General features: G+C 41.8%; 1 protein-coding gene and 1 long non-coding RNA gene across 6 annotated transcripts in view; both read right to left on the bottom strand.

Moving 5' to 3' along the window:
• Window positions 1-2,755: 2,755 nt before the first annotated feature.
• On the bottom strand, window positions 2,756-17,364 carry LOC105490853 (glutathione S-transferase A5). Its single transcript, XM_011756820.3, has 7 exons — window positions 17,264-17,364; window positions 11,902-12,018; window positions 8,695-8,746; window positions 7,368-7,500; window positions 5,312-5,453; window positions 4,031-4,162; window positions 2,756-3,148 (listed from the first exon to the last, which is right to left on the bottom strand). The coding sequence occupies exons 2-7, from the start codon at window positions 11,986-11,988 to the stop codon at window positions 3,026-3,028; spliced, it is 669 nt and encodes a 222-aa protein (XP_011755122.2). The 5' UTR covers window positions 11,989-12,018; window positions 17,264-17,364; the 3' UTR covers window positions 2,756-3,025.
• Window positions 17,365-18,859: 1,495 nt separating this feature from the next.
• LOC139363388 (uncharacterized) overlaps window positions 18,860-25,628 on the bottom strand; it is a 15,390-nt gene continuing 8,621 nt past the window's right edge. Inside the window, exons 3-6 of one of the 5 annotated variants that reach the window (XR_011623654.1) lie at window positions 25,341-25,456; window positions 24,133-24,177; window positions 20,164-23,139; window positions 18,864-19,226 (exon numbers count right to left, since the gene is read on the bottom strand). This is a non-coding gene — a long non-coding RNA (uncharacterized lncRNA). Of the gene's footprint in view, window positions 19,227-20,163; window positions 25,457-25,628 lie in introns of all 5 variants that reach the window. The other 4 variants (XR_011623653.1, XR_011623652.1, XR_011623651.1 and 1 more) reach the window with 4 other exon arrangements.

The raw sequence follows: 25,628 nt of genomic DNA, 5'->3' as shown, positions 1-25,628 counted from the left end.
GATTTTGCTCTCTGTACAGTAAGTCAGTAGAAACTGGCTTTTTGAAGATGATCACTATTAATGACTTGGATGTAAGGACTAAGGCAGATGAGAAATCTCTGCTGGGAGCATAGCTGGGAGGGTACGTCTGTGAAGGGCAAGCTGATGGCCTTCTGGAAGGCTTCTCTTACTGGGTTGCCACATAAAATACTGGGCACCCAGGTAAATGTGAATTCCAGGCAAAGGATCAGTCATTTTTAGTATAAATATGTTCCAAAAACTGTAGGAAACATGTTTGTACTAAAAAAGTATTGATTGTTTATCTAAAAATTCACACTTATTTGGGTGTCCTGTATCTTATCCACCAAATCTGGCCACCCTATTTTTATGTTCTTTCCTCTCTGCATTGCTCAAATCACCCTTCCTGGCCTCTGGGTCTTTGCACATGGTATTTGTCCTGACTGGAATACTCTACTTTCAGCTCCTACTGTATTTTCTCTATTGTGTCTTTCTCTACATTAATTTGACAAGATGTATTCAATATCCGATTTCCCCTTAACCTTGAGCTCCTGAGAGCAGAGCCTTCTTCTTATTTGAATCCAGTCCTTATTGTCTGGGACAAAGCCTGGACATTGTAGGAGCTCCTAAAATAAGATAGTTTTAAAATTTACATGGAAAAATTCTAGCAAATCCAAAAGTAGAGGGAATAATATAACAAGCTTGAAGGTACCCATGACCTGGATGCATCAGTTTCCAGCAACATTTCTTCATCTCTACCAGGTAGTGGATTACATTATGTTGGCTCCCAAGAAAGAGAGGCCCATGTCCAAATCCTTGGGTCCTGTAAATGTGACCTTATTCGGAAAAAGGCTCTTTGCAGATGAAGTTAAGGAACTTGAGATGAGATCATCCTGGAATATCCAGATAGGCCCTGAATCCAATGACAAGTGTCCCTGCAACATAGAGAACAGAAGACACAGACACGCAGAGGGTGAGGTGCTGGAAGCCCCAGGCAGAAAGTAGAGTGATGTGGCCACGATCCGTGAAAGTCCAGAAATGCCAAGAGCCCCCAGAAGCTGTAGGAGGCAGGGAAGGATTGTTCCCTAGAGCTTCCAGGGGAATGTGGCCCTCACACCCTGACTTCAGACTTCTGGCCTTCAGAATTGTAAGAAAATGCATTTCTGTTGTTTCAAGCCACCCAGTTTGTAGGAATCTGTGACAGGAGCCACAAGAAAATGATGCAAACTCCCACATACTCTCTCCACTACCATGGGATTCTATTCAAGCAAATCCCAGACAGCATATCATTTCATCTGTAAATACTAGTATTCATCTCTAGAAAGGAAGAACTTCCTTTCCAAACACAATCACACTATGATTATGTTTAATATGATAATCTCTTATCATATTAAAATTCTATAATTCCTTAATTTCATCAAAGCTTCAGCATTCTAGTTCACTTAAGTGTCCTATAAAAATTTCTTAGCAGTTTGTTTATTTTGGTCAGCATCCAAGCAAGGTCCTTACAAAGCATTTCAGGGATACGAGTCCATTTTTTAAAAAAATTAATGAATGAATAGAGACAGGTAGAGTGTGTGGCGGTTTGCATGTTCTCAAAGCCCAGTCTCATATACCCGGGTTCTGGAGGTGCATAGAGCTGTGCATGGGTCTGTGCAGGTGTCACTGTCCGTTGGTGAAGCAGCACTGGGGACACAGCAGGCCAAGCCCCACACCATGAGCTCACAGTACAGGGGAGCAGACACAGTGGCCCTCAGGTGTTACCAGAGGCTCCCTGGGGCTATGTGGAGGGCAGAGGACAGCCCAGCACTCCTGGGAAGCAATGAGGTGGTGTTAAGTGTGTCCACTGGGAAGAAGCTCGCCAGGCAGGGCTAGCAGATGCACCCAGGCAGGAAGGCAAGAGGCCCCACCATGCCCAGAGGGTTGACTGGGCTGGAGAACAAGGAGTGAGGACGGGTGTGAGGATGTATTCTATATGCAGTCAGGACTCACTGAAGAATTCTGTGATTTTATTTTCCTATTTGCATTTTAGAACAACTACTCTGGTTGTAAATGGAAAAGAGACTAGAGCAAAGTGAAGCTGCAGGTAGAAAGCCTGTGTGTCTGTCTGCTCCCTCAACCAAGTCTGCCTACTGTGGGGAAGCTCACTCTAACAGGAGGAGAGCTCAAATTGCAGAAGTCCAGGTGTCCGGAGAGAGATTCACATTATAAGCCCAGTATGTGGGCGGAGCTAGAAAGCACTCCTAATCTAAGCATTCTGGTACAATGACACACCAGGGAAAAATAATTTTGCATATTGTAATTTGTATGTAATTCACATATACCATCTGTATCTTGGCAGCCCAGGCCTGAGTGGCACTGAGGGAACTAAGAGAAGGCTGATGCCTGGGTCCCCACAGAGCCTTAAGGAGCAGAGTGAGGAAGAGCCAGGAGCACATGTCTGTAAGGGACAATAGGTGTGGGAGCAGAAGGTGGGTCTGCTGGCTCTTCAGTATTTCCTCATCTCCTAGAAAACTGAGGAATCCACAGTAGACAGAATCATTGTTTTGCAAATGCATCAGAAAGAACACTTTTATCAGAAATAAAATGACTGTCCAGGAAAAGAAGAAAATGTCTTTATGCCATTCCCCAGAACGGTAACTCTTCTCCTGTGCATACCTGAAAATGTCAGGAGCGCATTTCTACATTGACATTTTAATAGATTGTATGACAAATGTTATAAGACAATTCTTGGAAAGGTCAAACAAACCACATAATCTCTAGTTTCTTCTTCTTATCAAATTTTTAATTCCAAGGAAGTGGTAGGTTAGGAGGAGATTGGAAATCTGAATTCATATCAGATCCTAATGAAAACAAATCAATTTTAACTAAGTCGACAAATAAGAGTTATTTATTATTTAATTAGCATGTAATTGGAAAGAGTTTATTAGCTTTACAAGAGGCACAGTCCACACATAGGTAAAGCACTTCATTGTTGCAAACTTTGGAATATTGGTCTTGCATGTCCTTGGCCTCCATGGCTGCTTTATTACAACCTGAAAATCTTCCTTACTTTTTCTAAACTTTTCACATCCATGGGAGGCTTCCTGGGGCTGCCAGGTTGCAGAAACTTCTTCACCGTGGGCAGGTTGCTGATTCTGGTTTTCAGGGCCTGTAATTCACAAAGCACAGCCTCAGAGTGAAGCCAAGGCCTGCCACCACCATTAATACCTCCCAGGGAATCTGAGCCCCTCCTGCCAAAGACCAAGCGAGTCCCCTCCATCAGCGCCAGCATGGAGGCAGAAACAGACACCCAGTGAGAAATGAAGATAAGAGGAAGGACATGTAGCTCACTTTATTTTCCCCAAAGATATCGTTCAGATTTTAAGCAGCTCAGTCATCCCTTTCTCCTTACATATTAATCCTATAGATTAGTGACTCTTGTATAAGACAAGAAAAATCAATGTGCCTGTGAGATATCAACACAGATCAGTCTCTAAGCAGAAGTAAAAATATGGGGAAATGAATTGGAAAGGAAAATGTTATAGAAAATATTAAAGACAAACCATGGGACCACCTTTTCTCAGTGAGCGATACAGTGTGGGGGGCAGAGTGCTGGAGAGCTGTGCAGAGAGGAACACAATGTCTGACAGCAGGAGCTGGAGCCCAGGGAGAAAACCAGATGGAAAGGGCCCTGCTCAGACTGACTGAATGTGGGAAGACAAGGACACATATGGGATAAAAGAGGTCACAGAGAATTCAGGAACAGAAACCACGTTGAAAGAGAGGGATGGGGAGGATGCTGGGCCCTGGGTCCTTCCCATGATAAAAGGCAAAATACTCTTTGTGGGGTAGCATGCACCACAAATTTCCTTTCCATAACAAAAGTGTTTTCATTCCTCAACATTGGAGCCTGGAAGCTGATTTTGGAGACCCTGGGGCACTGAAGGCCTGGAGAAGGCTGGGGTCAAAACATGGTCAGTCCCAGGACCCAGATACAAGATCCCAAGATGGGATATGTGGGGCTGCCTCTCTGGGCTGTGAAATGGGTCACCTTCAGCAGAGGGAAGCTGGAGATAAGGCTGGAGTCAAGCTCTTCCACGTAGTAGAGAAGTTCCACCAGGTGAATGTCAGCCCGGCTCAGCTTGTTGCCAACAAGGTAGTCTTGTCCATGACTCTTTAAGACCTGGAGAATTGGAGGAATCAGATCAGGAACACATGCCCACCCAGGCTGGGACCCCTGCTTCTTTCAGAGCCTCTCCAGCCTGACTTTCCCCACCTCTGTTGCCTTACTGCATGGGTGCAGAAATCCAGAGCTTTCTCCACATTATCTGAATGAATGAGAGAGTAAGAAATGTGACTCTACTCACTCCTCAGTTGGAGCTCAGGCTCCCATTTTCTCTTCTCATTCCACATCGCTGTGGCATCTACACCACCCACCCAGCTTGCTTCTTCCACATGGGCCAGGGGCATAGCACCCGCCGCCACATGTTCTGTCTACCCCAGGCCCTACAATGTGGAGCCCTCACATTCAAGACATGGCTCTACATTCTGCTCTCTCCCTCTTCAATCTCCCTTGGGTAGAGACTCCACCTTCATGACAACACTCTTCCCCCAGAAGGAGACTATTTCAGAGTCCTCATTTCTCCTTGTCTGCTCTCCTCATTCCCCGCTATATCTCCCTGGGATCTGTAGTAAACCTGGGTGAACCTGAATTCATCATCTTTCTTACAGCATTGACTCTCACTCCTGACTGGCACTATGTTATAATCTGCAAGCTGAAGCATTTACAGGTGAACTGCACTGATGTCTACAACTTACTATAAAATGCATTTTGCAAAATCTTCCTCTGCATCCCACAATCACTCTCCTTTTTAAAAATACCCATCTCTGAAACACTACAGTATTCTCTGGTTGGGCAATTGGTCTCCTGTCTTCCTGCACATGGTACCAGAATGTTTTCTGATGGATCACTTTCATCATGTTCGTCTTCAATCAAAGTCCATGGGGTTCCATAGACTCAACAGCAACCTCTAGTGTGGTCAAGAGCCTTCCACAGCCCATGTTCTACTTATGAACATGAGATTTTGTTGAACAGATAATTTAATGTTGGGGTCCGTAAATTAACATTTTACTGGAAAATTATGGCTTGGGTGTAAGTGATACAATTGCTTCTCCAAGCCTATTTTCATAAAATGCCTAGAGAGCCAGAGCGCTGCATTGGTGTTCAGGAAGTCTCACTGAAAGTGAAGGTCAGTGCCCCAGGAATGCCCAGCCACTATTTTTCTACTGGCCTCTAAACTCAGTTCCCCAAACACTGAACACTTTCACTTACTTTTTCAAAGGCAGGGAAATAGCGGTTTTGAATTTTCTCTTTGACCAAGGCAGTCTTGGCATCTCTTTCCTCAGGTTGACACGTGATCAGAAGAAGGACCATTTCAGTCAAATCTACTATACCTTCTGTATACATATCAATCCTGAAAGACAAGCAAACGGTCAAATGCCTTTTGCCTTAGATTTTATAGGTTTATAAAAACCTAAGAAAATAGAGGGTCAGATGGTGGCAAAGTAATTCACCTCCAGTGAGTGCCTTTTATAGTCTAGTAATTATGCTCTGATTTTTACAGGTATATTAACATTTATGTCTTAAAACAACCTATCAAGGTAGATAGATCTCTAAATTTTGTTACACACATGACCTAAAACAGGAAAAAGAGCATCGGTGGTCACAGTCATGAAAGAAATTGGTGGAATCACTGCCAGTACCCACTGGTGCTGTGCCAAGATTTATCAACTCCATTGTGGTTTGTTCTGTGCATGAACTTAGTGTGAGTCAGATGGCCAAAGACCTGCCCCCTAAGTAATCCTAAGAGAGTCCCTGGCACAACCTTCTCAGCCGTATTTCTTGTCCTCTCTCATCATTTTACAGCTCCCAGGGCTCCTATGCCCCAGATTATCAGTTCTTCCAATTACACCCATGAAACGTGTTTCCACAGCCCTCTCCATGTGCTATTGCCCAACTTTAGCCAGGTGTGACTTTCTGGAGACCCCACCTAAGAATCCCCTTCCCTGGTGAAATTCTCTATTCAGTTACAACCAGTGCAAACTTTTCTTCTTTTGTGTCAAACTGGAGTTTCACAATACTTTTTAAAACAAGAGCTTTATTGATGTATGTGCACATACTATAATTGCAATCTGTTAAATTATACTACTGAGTGGTTTTTGGTGCATTCACAGAATTCTGTAAAAATCATCACAGTCTAATTCCAGAATTATTCTTATCACCCTGATAAGGACATCTGTACCATTAGCAGTATTCATTTTTCCTCAAGCCCCACTTCTTTAGCTCCAGGCAACCACTAATCTACTTTCTACCTCTATGGATTTGAATATCTGGACATTTCATACAAAAAAAATTCTATAATGCATGGCCTTCTGTATCTCATTTCTTTTATGTAACATGTCTTTATGGTTTAACCATCTTGTAGCATGCATCAGTACTTCATTACTTTTCATGACCAAACATCATTCCATGGCATGGCTAAGGCACATTTTTCTCCTCCATTTATTGATTGATGGATATTTGAGTTGTTTCCACTTTTTGAATACTATGAGTATTGTTATTTGCATTGTTCATTTATGTAAGAGATGTAGTGTGGATGTATTTTTGATTGTTTGGGGATGTACCTACTAGAGCGACTGCTGGGTCATTGGTAATACTATGCTAAAGTTTTTGAGAAGCTGCCAACAGTTCTATTCAGGATTTATTTGGAATCATGCGGTCTCCTCACAACAGAGAGGAGACCCCAGGGTTTTGCTGGTATTGAATCAATCTGGCTGTTTCAGCCTTCTATCCATTTGTCAAGGTAACCGCAGCATCCTGGGCGCCAGCCTCTACTAGCCCTGCTCAAGTATTCCAGTCCATATAATTGGTTGGTAATTTAGGCTCCTGGTCATAATTCTTGGAATTACTGGGATCTGAGATTCAGCTCATTTGCAGCTTTCCCTCCCCAGTCCTTCATCTACAGACTCTCAAACATTCTGTGCCTTGCCCTACACTATTGGCTAGAGTCTAGCCCCTGAAGCTCTGAGTACCTGAATCACGATTCCCTATCCTCCTCAGTTCATAGGGTTTATGAGTGTTTGGAAACCTTTGTCAGGGTGCTGGATCCATGGACTGCATCCTCTTCTAGAATCACCCTCACCTGAACCCTCCCCATGTTCACTGTTCCCTCATCTCCACGGGACTCTGCAATACTGGACCTCAGTATGTATGCCCAAGGCCCAGCCTGCTGCTGGTCATGATGCCCTGCCACGGTCCCACCCACTCAGGGAAGGACCTAAATCACTCTGTGTTCTCTGTGGATGGAATAACAGAAAATATACCGTACAGGGCTCTCTCCTTTATGTCTTTCCCGTAGAGGTTGTATTTGCTGGCAATGTAGTTGAGAATGGCTCTGGTCTGCACCAGCTTCATCCCATCAATCTCAACCATTGGTACTTGCTGGAACAGCAAACTCCCATCTTTAGAAAGAAGGGAAAAAAAGGAGCATTAAATGTCTATGAAACCCACCCTTTCAGGATGAAAAAAATGGTTTTGGAAATGACTAAATTTGTGAAAGGAAAAAGAAATTATTGCCTGGTAAGATTTCATCTGAAACAACCTTTTTCCTTGTTTTGTTTTTTGAGACAGAGTCTTACTCTGTCACCCAGGCTGGAGTGCAGTGGGACGATCTCAGCTCACTGTAACCTCCTCCTCCTGGGTTCAAGCAATTCTCCTACCTCAGCCTCCTGAGTAGTCGGGATTACAGGCATGCACCAACGTACCTGGCTAATTTTTGTATTTTTAGTAGAGATGGGGTCTCATCATGTTGGCCAAACAGTTCTCGAACTCCTGACCTCAAATGATCCACGCGCCTCAGCCTCCCAAAGAGCCGGGATTACAGGCCTGAGCCACCACACCAGGCCCAAACAACATTTTTTAAAAGCTTCCTGTGGTTCTTCTTTTTCTTAAGAAGCTTCCTTTTACTTTTTAATCTTGTTATTTCATTTTTGTTTTTATTTCCCCTCCAGATACATAGTGAGACTCTTGTATTTTTTGTGTTGATTTATCTTCATGGATATTTTAGGAAGAGGTTGGGACAAGTTACAATAGGACTGGCAACAAGATGCCATTTAAAACAGGAAGTTCGCAGGGTAAGTTTCATGGTGTTTGTAACATTTAAGGCAGGTTCTGAGAGGTTTTTATGTAAGGGTCCCTTTCTCTGCTCTTCAAAGCCTGCAATAGTGCTGCAGTGTTACTTTGTCACACCCCGCCCCAAGAAAGAAAAACCTCATGGCAATGGCCACATCGATTTCTCCTCCTTTCGACTAGCACGTGTTCTTGCATGTGCTTGGATGGGGAGGGCTGTATGGGATCCTCTACTGATGACCACAGCTCATTCACGGTGTCCCAAGCATGAAAACAAAGAAAGGACTTTCTCTGGGGGTGGGAGATCATTCCTCTAACAAATAGTCTGAGAGGTCTGGTCCTTTCAGCCTGGAGAGAGTTGCCAGACCTGTTCAAGGGGCCATATCCTTTCCACTTTAACCACTTTCTCTCTCTGCACCATGTCCAAATACCACCGCCTACACACATAGGCATTCCCGGCTTCTCAAGCCTCCCTCTGTACTTCCTACTAGATACACTCATCAGAGGCACTTAGAAATTGATCTTACCATTTCTTAACTTGTCCAAATCTTCTGCAGATTCTAGAAATTTCTCTTCAAACTGGAAGCAGAAACAGTAAATGGATTCTTGTTAGTTCATTCTATTATAGACTTGTGACCTTGATGGCCCCATCTGGTGCATGATTTGGAGAATATAAGATTTCTGAGTTCGGCAGGACACACAGAGGGGTCTGGTCATGGTCATTTGGAAATTTAGACCTAATTCATTTAGAAAAGTGCATGGGTCACAGCACGTAGCTGCCCAATCTTCTAGTTCACTTCACCTCCACCCTGACCTCATGAATGTGTATGATTAGGTCATGTTTTGAGAGGGGACGTCACTGGAGAAAAGGCACTGAGCAGTTCTTCTAGTTATGGTGTTGTCATATCTTAGGAAAGCCTGTGTCTCCAGGTGAGATTAGACCACAACCTTGTTTGTCCCCAGTATGGGGTATACCATGGGCTAATGGCCATCAAATATTCTGCCACCAAGGAGCCTCTGCTGTAATTTATATCGCCCCACTTCTTGGGAACCCTGCTAAGGGTGAAATAGGTCGCCGCTGTTGCACAGCTTTAACACTTGTAATTCTAACTTTCTCTTCTCAAGTACATGGAACCCAATAGGTTAAATTATCAATTTAATAAAGGAATTAGAGTACCACACTAACATTATTTTTAATGAAAGCCTCTGGTTTCTGATGTGGTTTTGTGGGTTCAATATCACCATTTTCATGTACTGGCTTCTTGACTTTGGACATGTACCAAATCTGTGTCTGAGTATGCTAATCTATGAAATGGGTATACTTACGGTACCTATGGTATAGGATGATATCAAGATTAAATTGTAAGGTCACAAAAAGCACTTAGAAAAGTAGCAGGTGTATAGTAGCTGCTCATTAAATATAAGTTATCTTTAGAATTTTGAAACTGTACTTAGTTCTTTATCTACATCCAGTAACTTAAACCTGGGAGTAAATTCCACCTTGTCCTGGACAAGTCACTTTGGTAGAAATGGCAGCCAGCAACAAGACTGTCTCAATCTGACCAGAAGCTATGGGTGGATGCAGGTATTTAATACAGATATGAAATTCAGTTATTACATGATGATGCAGTTGACTTAAGTAGGCAGAATATGTCAAACCAAAAGTCTAAGCAAAAGTTCTCATGGTTTTTTGGACTTCAATGTTGTTATGATCTGGTTCCAATCTTGACTCTGCCTCAAAATAGCTGTGTGATCTAGGAATTATTACTTTAAATCTTCAAGCCTTACATTCTTCATCTGCAATATTTTCTTAAATGGAATTTTGTAATGTTTTCAAAATGCAAGATACAGGGCCTGACCCACATACATCAAGTAATAAACAGTAGTGACGTTTGCAGTGGCTAATTATACTTTAGGGAGTTCTTTATGGTGAAATGTCAGGAATTTGGGGGTTTCTAGCTTGCTCCATGGAACAGAGTTTGTTGTGGATCTATGATCACACAGGACCAGGATCTAGAGGTCATGGAGGTGCGTGCCAACAATTAACAAAGCGTCCAGTTCAGGACAAACCTAAGGAATGGTGAGTGGTTCAGGCAGGAGGGTGGCCGAGGTGCGGTGGGGTTGGCAAGTGGGATGTGCTTGTGAGGTTGAGGACTGGGTTATGATCATCAGCCCTAGGGCCCTGAGACTCCAGAAGCCTGAGCAAGGTCTGCATTCAGGCGGGATGGAGACCAGGGAGCCTGGGTTCCTCTCAGCCTTGCCCCTCCCTCCCTCCCTCCTGCTGAACTCTTCCTGCCCAGGCTCTGACCACATCCCTGAGCTGCAGAGCTGATGTCTGGGTGACAGTGAAACAGGGTGTTCATTTGTACAAAGGAAACAACCTGGAATGATAGTGTTTGGATTTCTTGTGTGATTATTTCTTCATAGGATTGAGAAAGGGTGAGGCTTAAGTCCCAAGCCTTCGTGAAGCAATGGAGAAAGTGCCATCCCGAGGTTCAGGTCCACACGGCGCTGTGAGGCTGAAGGGGCGCGCTAGAAGTTCCCTTCACAGGACGCCACCTCACCTGAAACCCTCCTTTTCAGCTGCCACCTGAGGGACAAGATCTCCTGAGTTTGTCCATGACTTACCCCCGAGGAAAACCCTCAGGCAGTTACTGAGGGACTCTGGTCTGGACTTGGAAGTGTTTTTCTCAGTGACACGTCTAGAGGGCAGCGCTTAGTGGAGTCCCACAGACACCTCCCAGCGTTTCCTGCTCAAACATCCAGGAAGATGGCCTGGTAACACTGGGGAATGCTTGGGTGTTCTAGAAGCCTCCACCCCTCATTTTAACCACGTGTTTACTTGTCTACATCCTCATAGACATGTAGGCCGCCCCAGGGCAGGGACTGTGTCTGTCTTCTTCACTGTCTATCTCCATGACCTAGTATGGAACCTGGAATTAATAAGTGCTCAACCAAATAATTGCTGTGAATGTAGTCAATCTTTAATAGGTAATTTGTTACAATCCACTTCCTTCCGCCTCTCATTTGTAGTTTACATTTTGCATTTTACCTCTGACTACAACCTTCTTTTAATATTATGTATTTTTATTGTTTTATTGTGGAAATTATGAACAAGAATAAAAATAAACAGAAAAGCGTAATAATTCTGCTTATACTTCTCACCTAGAATAAATAATTATCAACCAAAACCAATGTGATATTATATATAGGTGGGCATAAATAAATATATTTATGGTAAATAAATAAATATATTTATGCCCACCTACTTCTCCTCTTGTAATAATTCCAAGGAAATCCCAGATCCATATGATTAATCCTTAAATACTTCAATGTGTTTTCCTAAAACACATAAACTATTCTAAAGGCAGCCATAGTACATTATCACACATTAAATATTAACAATAATTCTTTCATGTCATCAAATAGTCAATATTCATGTTTCTAATTGTATGAATGCCATAAATTATTTTTTACACTTTGTTTAAATTCTAATCCACTTAAGTTCTACACTTTGTGATTAGTTTCTTAATTATATTTTAATATGTATGCTCTTAGATGAGAAGAAATTTTAACAATTGTTAGGTCAAATCTGTTCATCTTTTTCTTAATTACAGTCCATTTTTATTTAAGGCACAATGCTTCAGTAAGTAATCATTGCATAGTTTCTGTGGGAAAAGCATGTGATAATGCAATTTTAAATCCAACTTAAGATGACGTAACTCAGAACCTACCTCTACTCCAGCTGCAGCCAGGAGCCACCGGATGGGCTCCATTCTGCCCCATGTATTGAGGTAGTGGAGCTTGGGTTTCTCTGCCATGATAGCAGTCTCCTGGAGGTTTCTCTAAGCCTGAATGAATGAATGAATAATTGAAGCCATAGAATCAAAATGTACTTTAGGATGTGTGGTTGAGAACCACCAACAATGCTAAAGAACAAGCTGCCTTCTTCAAGACTGGGTTGGAGGAGTTCCTGGAATGTTTTCTTGGCCCAAATTGTTACCCAGCAGTGACCACCCTCAGATTCCAGGAAACCAGTCTCAAGTCTTCATTGGCTAACTGTGACTTTTCTTGGCAGCCTAAGAGGTGAGAGTATGTGGTAATAATACATGTATAGGAGTTAATGGGAAGAGGAAGAATTCAAGAACTAGTATTTATTGAAAACTTCCTAATGATCCTTCCTCAATGCTAGTCCCTTTTAATATTTTATATCTTTAACCCTCCTTATAGTACCATGAAATGGTTGTTATCTCCATTTTTTAGTTAATGAAATGGAACATCAGAGAAATGCAATGTTCACAGTCACACTCCAGTTGGTGATGGACATGAATATCTACACCAAGGACTAAAATGAAGGCATGCCTGGAAGCCAGCTGGGTGAATGCCCTGGGAACCCATGAACTGGTTGTGAACCCAGAGGATGTCACTGACAGGGAGGACCAGCAGGGAGCTAAGTCACCCTTCAGCTCTTTGGCTGTGAGACTGCATTTGATCAAAACCAGAAATTAGGCTTCAGACTTAACTATAGCTAGAATATCCAAATTATTTCAACAGACAGAGAATGCTAATCCCTTGCTTCTTTTGGCATTCTATATTCTAACTCTGTGGGGGAGCATTTTGTTTTATAATCTGGCAAAAGAGATGCTGCTGCATTAACTTTGCAAGATATGGAAGGAGCTAGCATTTATTCAATGTCAGTCACTCACTGGTCATTCTTCTAAACTTCTCTTCATTTTATCCTACAAAAATCACCTAAGGTGAATGCTGTAGCTATTCTCATTTTACAGTTAAGGATACTGAGGTTTTTAAAATAACTTGCCCAGATTAAGTGGTGGATCTGGGATTCAGACTCACTGCTATTAAAAACCAAGCACTGAGTCTTATTTTCTATGTTAGTGTTTCTCAAATATGCATGGTAACCTTTCAGTAGATTGTGAAATCCCACTACTTTTTAAAATAAAATAGAAAAGAATAGAAAATATCAGTGAGTCTGACATGTGGAAGGGTAAGTAATGTTTCATGAGTTGTTAGTTTCAGTTATCTGTATGTTGTGTGTATGGATGTTTGCATGTGTGCATGCTGACTTGGCCGTTGTAAATGGTTAGAGATAAATTGAGTGGGCTCATCAGTGAAGTTTGATAGCCCTTGCTCTATCCCAGGCTGTTTGGGAGGTGGAACACAGCAGAGTATCAGAGAATGAAAACCAGTGACTACAGGGACAGATGCAACTAATTGTCTCATGAATGTGAGTGGAAAGACACAGGACTCATTGAAAGCAGGAGTTCCAGTGCCAGGACTTAGGAACAGTTGCATTTTCTCTCCAAACCCCTAGCTCTGATATTAAACATTAAGATTCTTCTTGCAATGTTTTGTGGTTGTTGAGTTTAGGAGAAAAATATACTTGCCTTTAACTACTAATGTATTTCTTTCTTTCTTTCCTTTTCTTTCTTTTCTTTTTCTTTTTTTGAGACGGAGTTTCACTGTTTTTTCCCAGGCTGGAGTACAATGACGTGATCTCAGCTCATGCAACCTCAGCCTCCCAGTTTCAAGTGATTCTCCTGCCTCAGCCTCCCAAGTAGCTTGGACTACCAGCACATGCCACCACACCCAGCTAATTTTGTATTTTTAGTAGAGACAGGGTTTCAGCATGTTGGCCAGGCTGGTCTCGAATGCCCGACCTCAGATGATCTGCTTGCCTCAACCTTCCAAAGTGCTGGAATTACAGGCGTGAGCCACTGCACCTGCCCTCAACCAATGTACTTCTAAAAATGTATGTATGACTTAAATTTAGACATCGAAATCTTTTTTATATACTTTAAATTCTGGGGTACATGTGCAGAATATGCAGGTTTGTTACATATGTATGCATGTGCCATGCTGGTTTGCTGCACCTATCAACCAGTCATCTACATTAGGCATTTCTCCTAATGGTATCCCTCCCCAACTCCCCCACCCCACTATAGGTCCCGGTGTGTGATATTCCCCTCCCTGTGTCCATGTGTTCTCCTTGTTCAACTCCCACTTATGAGTGGGAACATGCAGTGTTTTGTTTTCTGTTCTTGTGTTAGTTTACTGAGAATGATGGTTTCCAACATCATCCATGTCCCTGCAAAGGATATGAACTCATCCTTTTTTTATGGCTGCATAGTATTCCTTGGTGTATATGTGCCACATTTTCTTTATCCATTCTATCACTGATGGGCATTTAGGTTGGTTCCAAGTCTTTGCTATTGTGAACAGTGCCGCAAGAAACATAAGTGTGCATGAGTCTTTATAGTAGAATGATTTATAATCCTTTGAGTATATACCCAGTAATGGGATTGCTGGGTCAAATGGTATTTCTAGATCTAGATCCTTGAGGAAGCACCACACTATCTTCCACAATGGTTGAACTAATTTACACTCCTACCAACAGTATAAAAGCATTCCTATTTCTCCACATCCTCTCCAGCATCTGTTGTTTCCTGACTTTTTAAGGATCGCCATTCTGACTAGCATAAGATGGTATCTCATTGTGATTTGGATTTGTATTTCTCTAATGACCAGTGATCATGAGCTTTTTTTCATATGTTAGATGGATGCATAAATAGAAATCAAAATCTTTTAAATGTCTACATTTTAAAAAGTGGGAGTCAATAGTTTAGCCTTTGAAAAGTAAATAATTCTTTGAAATCATACTGAATCAACTCACCTGTTTTGTACCTAGATATTTTGACATTGTACTTTCCTAACTTGGGAAATGGAAATAGCATTATTCAGCAGAAAGGAAGGGAGAGTGAAATTCACACGAAAGTGTGGGGTGTAGTTGTTTAATTGTTATGGATTAGTTCACAGTGTTGTAACTCTAATCCCCACACTAAGCTCCCTTAGCCATTGATTGAGGATCATGTTTCAACAGGAAATGAATTTTTATCTTACATAATATTTTATCACAATTCTCCTGCTGATAACTAACATTTCACCTTCTCAATATGAGGTTTCCAAGGGTCAGGTTAAGACTAGGACAAAGGTTACCGTTGAGCTTTGCTGGGTCAACAGAAAATGAGAACCAGAGAGCTCAAGGATTTGCCATGGGTCACATACACATGCTGCTCATTCACGGTCAATATCTAGGGAGTGTGTCTACCTTCTGCAACAACCCTGGGAAATGGCTCCTATTATCCGAATTAAAGATGGGCACACTGAGTCTCAGAGAGCTAAAGCACCTGTCCCATGCTGCACACTTGGTGAGTGTTGGGTCAGCCTGAACTTCTGATTGCAAGTCCAGAGCTTTTCCACTCCACCCCGTAACCTGGCTCTCAGCTCCTCTCTGAGAAGTTGTTTTATATTTTCCTATTCAGAGTATATTAGCCAACTAAATGTTGGAAGGAGAGGGTGAGACGGGAACATCTAATTCCTGAGTTCCTCCTGTGAGCAACTTTTCAGGGGCTTGCTTGGAAGAAAAAATTAATAAAAGTGTGCCTTTTTCTACTTTGACAACCTAAAATGCAGAGTGAGTTGAAGACTAGTATAACTGTATTTACATCAATTAAAAATGGGCTTGTTTTAACGGAATGTAAGCTCTCATAATTCCAGGAGTTAATTAAAAGAGTTACTTATATCTCTGAGTTTGTCCCAATGACACTGTTTCTTATCAGAGAGAAGGGAGAATGAGATAAATCACGACTCCTCCCATTATGAGGTTCATAAAAGCTGTAGGTTGTTTAATCTCTTTAATTCTTAGAATAGAGGTAGTTATTTCTACTTTTGTAGGTTGTTGAGAAAGTTAAATGAGATAATGTACCAAAAATTCATAGTAGGAACTCAGCAATGGGTGTTTGCTCTTGTCCCAATGCTTAGAAGATGGGTGAGTCTCTGGACACACTGAGTAGCCCATGGATCCTTTTTCTTTGATCTATCTATCCATCAATTATTTTACCTATCAGTAATCTATGTATATGTATCTATTTATAATCCCTATCTGTCTACCCATCCACGTATGTATTATTTTATCTATCATTCTATGCATCTATCTATCTGTAATCTGTCTCTTCATCATCTATTATCTATCTTGTATCCATCTCTCTATATCTCTGTATTTTGGCCATAGAACTCTAATAGGAATACATTTTTATATGAATCCAGACTTATATGAAATCTGTCGTATGATGGCTCTGTTTCTCTCTCTCTCTTTCCTTTTTAGCTCCTGTACAGAGGTTAATGATATTCATTAATCAGTCCATGGGGATTAACAGGAAGTTTTCAGTGAACGTCCAAGCAGTGGGGCACATCAGTAACACAGCCTTGCTTAGTCCCATGAGGTCATGTAGTCCCATGGTTCTCAACCAGGGGGATTTTGCTCCTCTGCTCCAGAGGACATTGAGCAAGGTCTAGAGATATTTTGGATTGTCACATCTGCAGGGAGGGAGAGGGGGCTACAAATCAGGTAGGTAGAGGGCAGGGATACCTAGAAACATCCTAGAGTGGGCAGGTCACTTCTCCATACAAAGAATTACACCATTCAAACGGCAGCAACAGTCAGAGTCTCTTTCTTAGCTATCCTCTAGATTGGCCAGGAGTCGGTAGAACTCCAGGGACAAAATATGACTTGTCATGGAGCTAATTAGTGGCAAAGGCTCTACTAGAATCTAGTTCCCCTGACATTCAAACTAATTTACTCTAATTATAATAAACCTTAGTTTTAAATTTTCACAGCCAATATAGTATTACAGTATCACAATTTACAGCAATTGTGTGTTGACTACTTACATAGAGAAAGAAATTTTTGCATACATTGCCACTTCTTCCAGCACTGATTATTCTCAGATTGTTTAAATTACTACCATTTCTTTTTTCGCCTCATGTCATTGTTTCCCAAACCATTAAATGCTGAGGCCCTGGTTTTCTAAATTCTTCATTTTAACGTTTCTCTAAAGATATATCCAACAGAAAAGAAATAAACAATTATTGAACTGTCACCCAAACACACAAAGATGGCACGATATGAGTAAAAACAGACTTTTTCTTGTCTTAAGGACACATACTAGCATATTTTTCTAGGAGGCTAGAGAGGAGAGTGTGAGGCAATGTAGAGAGATTTATAAGATCAGTACTTACTTTGTTAAACGCTGTCACTGTCGTGGCTCGACAACTGAGTTCCAGGTCCTAATGTATTTATAAGGTCATTGTTCCTTTCAATAGTTCCCTCCCACTGAAAGGAGAAGGGTGAAGTTAGGGAGAAGCCACTCCCACACATTTCATGGCCAAGGGACCACCTACTGGATTCTAAGACATGAGTAAGTGATCTGCTTATCAGAAGAAACTGGTTAAACATGTTCCTTTTCAAGGTTGGCAATTAAAGTTCAAATAATACATGTCACCTGGATTTTGCTCTCTCTACAAGTCAGCAGAAATTGGCTTTTTAAAGATGCTTTTTTTCATGAGTTGGATGCAAGGACTAGGGCAACTGAAAAATCTCTATTGTGAGCATAGCTGGGGGGGATGTCTGTGGAGGGCAAGTTGATGGCACTCTTTTCTTACCGAGTTGCCAAATAATGTATAGAACATCCATGTCAACGTGAATTTCAGGCAAATAATTAATAATTTTGTAGTTATAGCTATTTCCAAACATGGCATGAAACATGATTATACTGAAATATTCTTTAGTGTTTATCTGAAATTCACATTTAGGTGGGTGTCCTGTATTTTATCTGCCAAATCCAGGAACCCTGTTTGCATGTGCTTTCCTCTTTGCGTCACTCGAATTGCCCATAATATAACAAATCTGAAAGTATCCATCACCTGGATTCATCAATTGCAAATAATCTTTCTTCATCTGTCCCATCTAGGTGGTTATGTTGGCCCCCAAGAAAGATAGGTCCATACAGAAATCCCTAGACCCTGTGAATGTGATCTTGTTTGGAAAAAGGCTCTTTGCCGATGTAATGAAGTAAGAGAATTTGAGATGAGATCATCTTGGTATATCTGGATAGGCCCTGAATCCAATGACAATTATCCTCACAGCAGAGTGAAAAGAAGACACAACATGGCGAGGGTGAGGTGCAGGAAGACAGAGGCAGAAATTAGAGCAATGTGGCCACTATCCATGAAAGTCCAGAAAGGCCAAGAGCCCCCAGAAGCTAGAAGATGCAGGGAAAGATTCCTGGAAAGCACTCCTAATCCAGGCACTCTGGCACAATGACACACAGGGAAAAAATGATTTTGCATATAGTTATTTGTATGTAATTCACATATACCATCTGTATTTTGGCAGCCCTGGCCTGAGTAGCACTGAGGGAACTGAGGGAAGGCTCACGACTGGGGCCCCACAGAGCCTTAAGGAGCAGAGTGAGGATGAGCCAGGAGCACCCGCCTGTAAGGGACAACAGGGTGGCCTGAGAGAAGAGGGTGGGTCTGTTTGCTCTTCAATATTTCCTCACCTCCTAGAAAACTGAGGAATCCGCAGCAGAAAGAAAGGTTATTTTGCAAATGGTTAAGGAAGAACACTTTTATCAGAAATAAAATGACTGCAGGAAAAGAAGAAAATGTCTTTATGCCATTACCCAGTATGGTAACTCTTCTCCTGTGCATACCTGAAAATGTCAGGAGCGCATTTCTACATTGACATTTTAATAGATTGTGTGACAAATGTTACAGGACAATTCTTGGAAAAGTAAACAAACCACGTAATCTACAGTATTTTTTTTACTGAACTTTTAATTTCACGAAAGTGGTAGGTTAGGAGGAGACTGGAAATCTGAATTCATATCAGATCCTAATGAAAAGAAATTAATTTTAACCAAATCAACAAATAGGAGATTTATTATTTAATTAGCATGTGATTGGAAAGAGTTCATTAGCTTTACAACAGGAACAATCGATACTTAGGTAAAGTACTTTATTGCTGCAAAACTTTAGAATATGGGTCTTGCATGTTCTTGGCCTCCATGGGTGCTTTATTAAAACCTTAAAGTCTTCCTGGCTTCTTCTAAAGTTATCACATCCATGGGAGGCTTCCTTGGGTTGCCAGGCTGTAGAAACTTCTTCACTGTGGGCAAGTTGCTGATTCTTGTTTTCAGGCCTGTAATTCACAAAGCACAGCCTCAGAGTGAAGCCAAGGCCTGCCACCACCATTTATACCGCCCAGGGAATCTGAGACCCTTCTACACAAAGACCAAGCAAGTCTGCGCCATCAGCACCAGCATGGAGGCAGAAACAGACATTGAGTGAGAAATAAAGAGAAAAGGAAAAAGAAAATACAAGAGCTCACTTGTATTTTCCCCAAAGATGTCGTTCAGTCAGATTTTAATCCACTCAGTCATCCCCATGTTTCTTCTTACATATTAATCCTATAGATTAGTGACTCTTGTATAAGACAAGAAAAATCAATGTGTCTGTGAGATATCAACACAGATCAGTCTCTAAGCAGAAGTAAAAATATGGGGAAATGAGTTGGAAAGGAAAATGTTATAGAAAATATTAAAGACAAACCGTGGGACCACCTTTTCTCAGTGAGAGATACAGTGTGTGGGACAGAGTGCTGGAGAGCTGTGCACAGAGGAACACAATGTCAGAAAGCAGAAGGCAGAGCCCAGGGAGGAAACCAGATGGAAAGGGCCCTGCTCAGACACACTTGGTGCGGGAAGACAAGGGGACATGTGGGATAAAGGACATCACAGAGAACTCAGGAACAGAAACCACACTGAAATAGAGGCATGGGGAGAGATGCTGGGCCCTGGGTCGTTTCCATGATAAAAGGCAAATGCTCTTCATGAGGTAGCATGCACCACACATTTCATGAACGTAATAAGAATCTTTCCCTGCTTGTGAGGAACAAGACATAACAAGAATCTTTCCCTGATTGTGAGGAATCAGGGCCTGGAAGCTCACTTTGGAGACGTGAGGTCACTGAAGGCCTGGAGAAGGCTGGGTCAGAATGTGGCCAGTCCCAGGGCCCAGATATGAGATCCCAAGATGGGAGATGTGGGGCTGCCTCTCTGGGCTGTGAAATGGGTCACCTTCAGCAGATGAAAGCTGGAGATAAGGCTGGAGTCAAGCTCTTCCACGTAGTAGAGAAGTTCCACCAGGTGAATGTCAGCCCTACTCAGCTCGTTGCCAACAAGGTAATCTTGTCCGTGGCTCTTTCATACCTGGATAACTGGAGGAATCAGATCAGGAACACATGCACAATCAGGCTGGGGCCCCTGCTTCTTCCTGAGTTTCTCCAGCCTGACTCTCCCACCTCTGCTGCCTCACTGCATGGGTGGAGAGAACTGGAGTTTTCTCCATGTTCCCTGACTCATTGAGAGTAAGAAGTGTAGCTCTGCTAATTCCTTGGTTGGAGCTCAGGCTCTCATTTTCTCTTCTCATTCCACCTCACTGCAGCATCCACACCACCCACTTGGCTTGCATCTTCCACATGGGCCAGGGGCTCAGCACCTGCTACAACATGTTCTGGGTTCCCCAGACCCTACAGCATGCAGCCCTGACTTTCAGGGCATGATTCTACACTCTGCTATCTCTCTCCAATATCTCTTGGGCAGTGACTCCTCCTTCCCCCAGGAGGAGACTATATCAGAGTCCTCATTTCTCCTTGTATGCTCTCCTTATTTCCTGCTCTAGGATCTGAAGTAAACCTGGGTGAACTTGAATTCATCCCCTTTCTTGAAACATTGGCGCTTACTGATTTCACTGTGTTATAATCTGCATGCCACAGTATCCAGGGTGAACTGCATTGATGTCTGCAACTTACTTTGAAATGCAAAAAAAAAAAATTGTGTTTGACTGAGGGAGACAGGGGTGGAGTGACTGCCCCATGTGATAAAGCCCAGATGAGGAGATGTTAATTTTGCTGTCTAGGTGGTTGGTGTATATATGGTCTTAAAATATTTCTTTCAACTATTGTGAATATATAAAATGTTTCATAACAAAATTTTTAGTGATATGTGATATTTATTAAAATATTTCAGCACATTCACATCATAAATAATAAAATGAGAAAACATACAACATCACTGATTTAAGGTAACATTTTGGCAAATACCCTTTCAGACTGTGTATATATATCTAAGTGTAAATAATTACTTGATACATAAAGAAAATGCAACATCAAATGCTATATTGTAGCATACATAGTTCAGAGTCATGTATCATGGGACTCTTTGGTAGAACCTGTGAAATTCTTCCTGACAGTCTATTTTTATACCATGCCTTGAGAGTCAAGTGTTCAATTAACATCAAGGAAGGCTTTTTGGACATGAAGGTCAATGTCCCACAAATGCACAGGCACTATTTCTCTGTTGCCTTATGTTATTGACTGAATGTTTATGTTTCCCCAAAATTCATATGTTGGGATCCTGACCCCTGATGTGATGCTGTTAGTAGGTGGGGCCTTCAGGAGTCATGGGGTGGAGCTCTCATGAATGACATTAGTCCCCTTATGAAAGGGACCTTAGAGAACTCCCTTGGCATGTTTGCCATGTGAGGACACAGTCAGAGATTGGTTGTCTATGAACCAAGGAACAGGCGCTCCCCAGATGTGGAATCTGCTGGCACATTGATCTTGTACTTCCCAGCCTACAGAGCTGTGAGATAGAAACATATGTTCTTTACCCAGTCTATGGTATTTTGTTATAGCAGCCAAACTGCTAAGACACCCTCTACCTCTTAGTGCCCTTATAGACTAAACAGCTTCCATCATGACCTTTGCAACACTCAAATATGCCAGCATTTGGTCAATAACTGCCAACTTTCCTAATTTTTGCCTCCACTATCAGTTTATGACCAAACACAGAAAGTAAATCTGACCAATCACATAGAAATTAATGCTTCTAGTTAGCCAGCTTATAGCATCTTCATGCCAACAACCTGCAATCAGGACATATGTTTTTTCACCATAAATCTCTCAGACTTTCCCGACTGCCTCTGAATCTCTGGCAAATGCAAGTGATGGTGTCTGACTTCCTTACTATAGCAAGCTCAAAATAAACACCCTTTGCTTATTCTCATTTGGGTTGTCTTCATTCACTTTCACAGTTTTTCTGGAGGTTGTGACAAGACATGGTCTATGTTGCCCATTGCCATGGACCCCAGCCTTCAACCAGGTGCAGTATCCACAAAGGCTCCTTGTGCCTTGTGGCAAGTCTGCACCTGGGCTGAACTCTTTTCTCTTTGCTTTGAGCTCTTTCACTTTTTATTCTCAGTTTGGACCTTGGTTTTTTATTGGTTCCCATCTGCTTACCATCCTTAATAGAACCAGGCCTTTTTTGCCTGTTTGTTTCTTTTCAGTCTTTTGTGGTACTGCTTTGTGTCATGCTATCAAGAAGTGTTGTTTGTCATTAAAAAAAAAAAAAAGAGGCAGCACATAGGCATAGGCCCAGAAGCCTGTTTTTCAAGACAATCTCACCGTACACTGAGTTGGAGGTTCTCACTGGACCTCTGTCCACGTGTACAAACTCTTCTGTGGGTCATCCCTGAAACTAAAAGAAGTTCTTCACTCTTGGCTTTTGTTCTTGTCATTCTTTGAAATTGGCAGTGATCCAGGCAGAAGATTACAGTTTCTACTTGGGGCAGAGTACTGACTGTGACTTTAGGTTTTCTTTATTCCCATTAGGTGTTAATCCATACGGTTGGGTGAAAAAATCTCTTTTGTAGTTTGGAGGCTCAAATCATGTAGCCACTGAAAAGACAAAGACATGCCTAGGGCGAGAGATGGGACTCTGGAATACTGCACCTCAGCATACATGCCCAAGGCCCAGCCTGTTGCTGACCATAATGCCCCTGCCACGGTCCCACCCACTCAAGGAAGGACCTAAATCGCTCTGTGTTCTCTGTGGATGGAAGAACAGAAAATATACTGTACAGGGCTCTCTCCTTTATGTCTTTCCCATAGAGGTTGTATTTGCTGGCAATGTAGTTGAGAATGGCTCTGGTCTGCACCAGCTTCATCCCATCAATCTCAACTATTGGCACTTGCTGGAACATCAAACTTCCATCTTTAGAAAGAAGGAAAAAAAAGGAGAGTGAGATGTCTATGAATCCCAGTCTTTCAGCATGAAGAAATGTTCACTGAAATGACTAAATCTATAAAACAGAAAAGAAATTATTGCCTGGTATAACCTCTCAAAGGAAATAGAATTTGTTTTTAGCTTCCTGTAGTCCTTCTTTTTCTTATTAATCTTCATCTTGCCTTCTAATGTGTTATTTCATTTATGTTTTTATTCCTCTTCCAGATACATAATAGGTCCCTTGTATTTTTTGTGTTGGTGTATCTTCATGGATATTTTAGGAAGAAGTTGGGAGAGGTTGCTGCAAGCCCACCAGTCAGACGCCATTTAACATGGGAATTTTTCAAAGTAAATCTCATGGTGTAAAGACATTAAACACAGTTCTGAGAGAAGTTTCTATGTAGGCCCTTTGTGTGCTCTTTAATACCCCCACTGGACAGTGTGCGCAGGGTGGGTGCTGTGTTCCTCACCCTACTGCTGCTGCCCTGGCTCATGTCCCTCCTCACCCTCTGACTTGGACTTCCAACCAATTCAACACTGTCTCATCATCTAAGCCTACAATGTTGCAAGAATATCACCTTGTCAAATTAATAAGAGAAATGAATTCAAGATGGACCTGTTTCAATTCCTTTCCTCCAATGCACGTCCGTGCGTGTCCTTAGATGGGGAGGGGTATGTGGGATCCTGAACCAACCACAGCTCATTCACAGTGTCGAAAGCATGAAAGCAAGGAGAGGCCATTCTCAACTCGCTGGGGATGGCTCCTCTAGCAAATACTCTAAGGGGTTTGGCCCTTTTAACCTGGAGAGAGTTGACAGACCTGCTCAAGGAGCCCCACCCTTTCTACTTTAACCACTTTTTTCCCTCTCCACCACCCCAACCACCACCTTTCACACACATAGACACTGCCTGGTATTAAAACCTTCAAGTGTACTTTCTACTAGATACCTTCGTCAGAGACATGTAGAGACTTGATCTTACCATTTCTTAACTTTTCCGGATCTTCTGCTGATTCTGGAAATTTCTCTTCAAACCAAAAGCAGAGTCAGTAAATGGGCTCCTGATAGGTCATTCCATAGCATTATAGACTTTTAACTTTGAATGGCTAATGTCTGGTAAACAATTTGGAGGCTATAAGATTTCTGAGTTTGGCAGTGCACACAGAGGGGTCTGGTCATGGCCATTGGGAAATTTAGACTAGATTCATCAAGAAAAAGGCATGGATCACAGCACATAGCCACTCAATCTTTTAGTTCACTTCATGTACACCCTGATCGCTCCCATGTCCGTGATTAGGTCATGATTTGAGAGAGGATGTCACTGGAGTTAAGGGATCAGGCGGTTCTTCTAGTTTCGGTGTTGTCATATCATAGGAAACCATGTGTCTCCGGGTGAGATCAGACCACAGCCTTTGTGTCCTCAGTGTGGGCTATGCAATGGGCTAACAACTATCAAAGATTCTGCCACCAAGGAACCTCTGTTGTAGTTTATATCACCCCACTTGTTAGGAGCCCTACTAAGCATGAGATAGGTCCTGCTGTTGCACAACTTTAACTCTTGCAACGATAATTTCCCCTCCTGGAGTAAATGGAACACAATAGAGTAGAATTCTCAATTTGAGGAAGGAATTAGGGTCCCCACAGTAATGTTATTTTTAATGAAAATCTCTGGTTTATGATATGGCTGTGTGGGTTTAATATCACTATTTTCATGTCCTGGCTTCTTGATTTTGGGCACATTGTTGAATCTCTCTGTGTCTCAGTATCCTAACCTATGAAATGGATATACTTATGATGGTTTTGTTAAAGATTGGTATGAAAATTAAATTACAAAGTCATGCAAAGCACTTGGAAAAGTAGCAGGTATATAATAAATGCTCATTAAATACACGTTTTGGAACTCTGAGAGATGGCTGCTATTTCATAGCACCCTTTTCAAAAAACTTAAATCAAAGATCACTGAATATATACTCTCTTGTTGACCTGTGTCCAGTAATTTAAACTTTGAAATAAATTACACTTTCTCCTGAGAGTAGCTGGAATGGCAGCCAGCAAGGTTGTCTAAATCTGATCAGAAACTCTGAGTGGATGCAGGTATTTAATATAAATATGAAAATCAGTTGTTACATAATGATGCAGTTGACTTAATAGGCAGAATCTATAAAAATAAAAGTTAAAGCAGATACTTACAAAGATTTTCAGGATTTCACTGTTAATATGATCTGGTTCCAATCTTGGCTCTGCCTCATAATAGCTGTGTGATCTGGGAATCAGCACTTAACATTTTTAAGCGTTAGTTCCCTCATCTGCAAAATGGGCATAGAACGTTTTCTTAACAGAATGTTTTAATGTTTTCAAAATGTATCATACAGGGCCGGACCCACATACATCAAGTAATAAACAGTAGTGGTGTTTGAAGTGGCTAATTATGCCTTAATAGACTTCTTTATGGTGAAATGTCAGGAATTTGGGGGTTTC

This window comes from Macaca nemestrina, chromosome 5, assembly GCF_043159975.1.
Source record: "Macaca nemestrina isolate mMacNem1 chromosome 5, mMacNem.hap1, whole genome shotgun sequence".
In the NCBI taxonomy this organism is placed as follows: domain Eukaryota; kingdom Metazoa; phylum Chordata; class Mammalia; order Primates; family Cercopithecidae; genus Macaca; species Macaca nemestrina.
This window is presented reverse-complemented; position numbering and strand designations above follow the sequence as displayed.

Excerpts from the sequence above, each read along its gene's own strand:
- LOC105490853 (XM_011756820.3), bottom strand. The coding sequence starts at position 11,988 with ATGGCAGAGAAACCCAAGCTCCACTACCTCAATACATGGGGCAGAATG. Across the intron at positions 7,501-8,694 it reads TTTGGACAAGTTAAGAAATG|ATGGGAGTTTGCTGTTCCAG; the intron begins GTAAGATCAATT and ends TTCTTTCTAAAG. Across the intron at positions 3,149-4,030 it reads CCAGCTTCCCTCTGCTGAAG|GCCCTGAAAACCAGAATCAG; the intron begins GTGACCCATTTC and ends TGTGAATTACAG.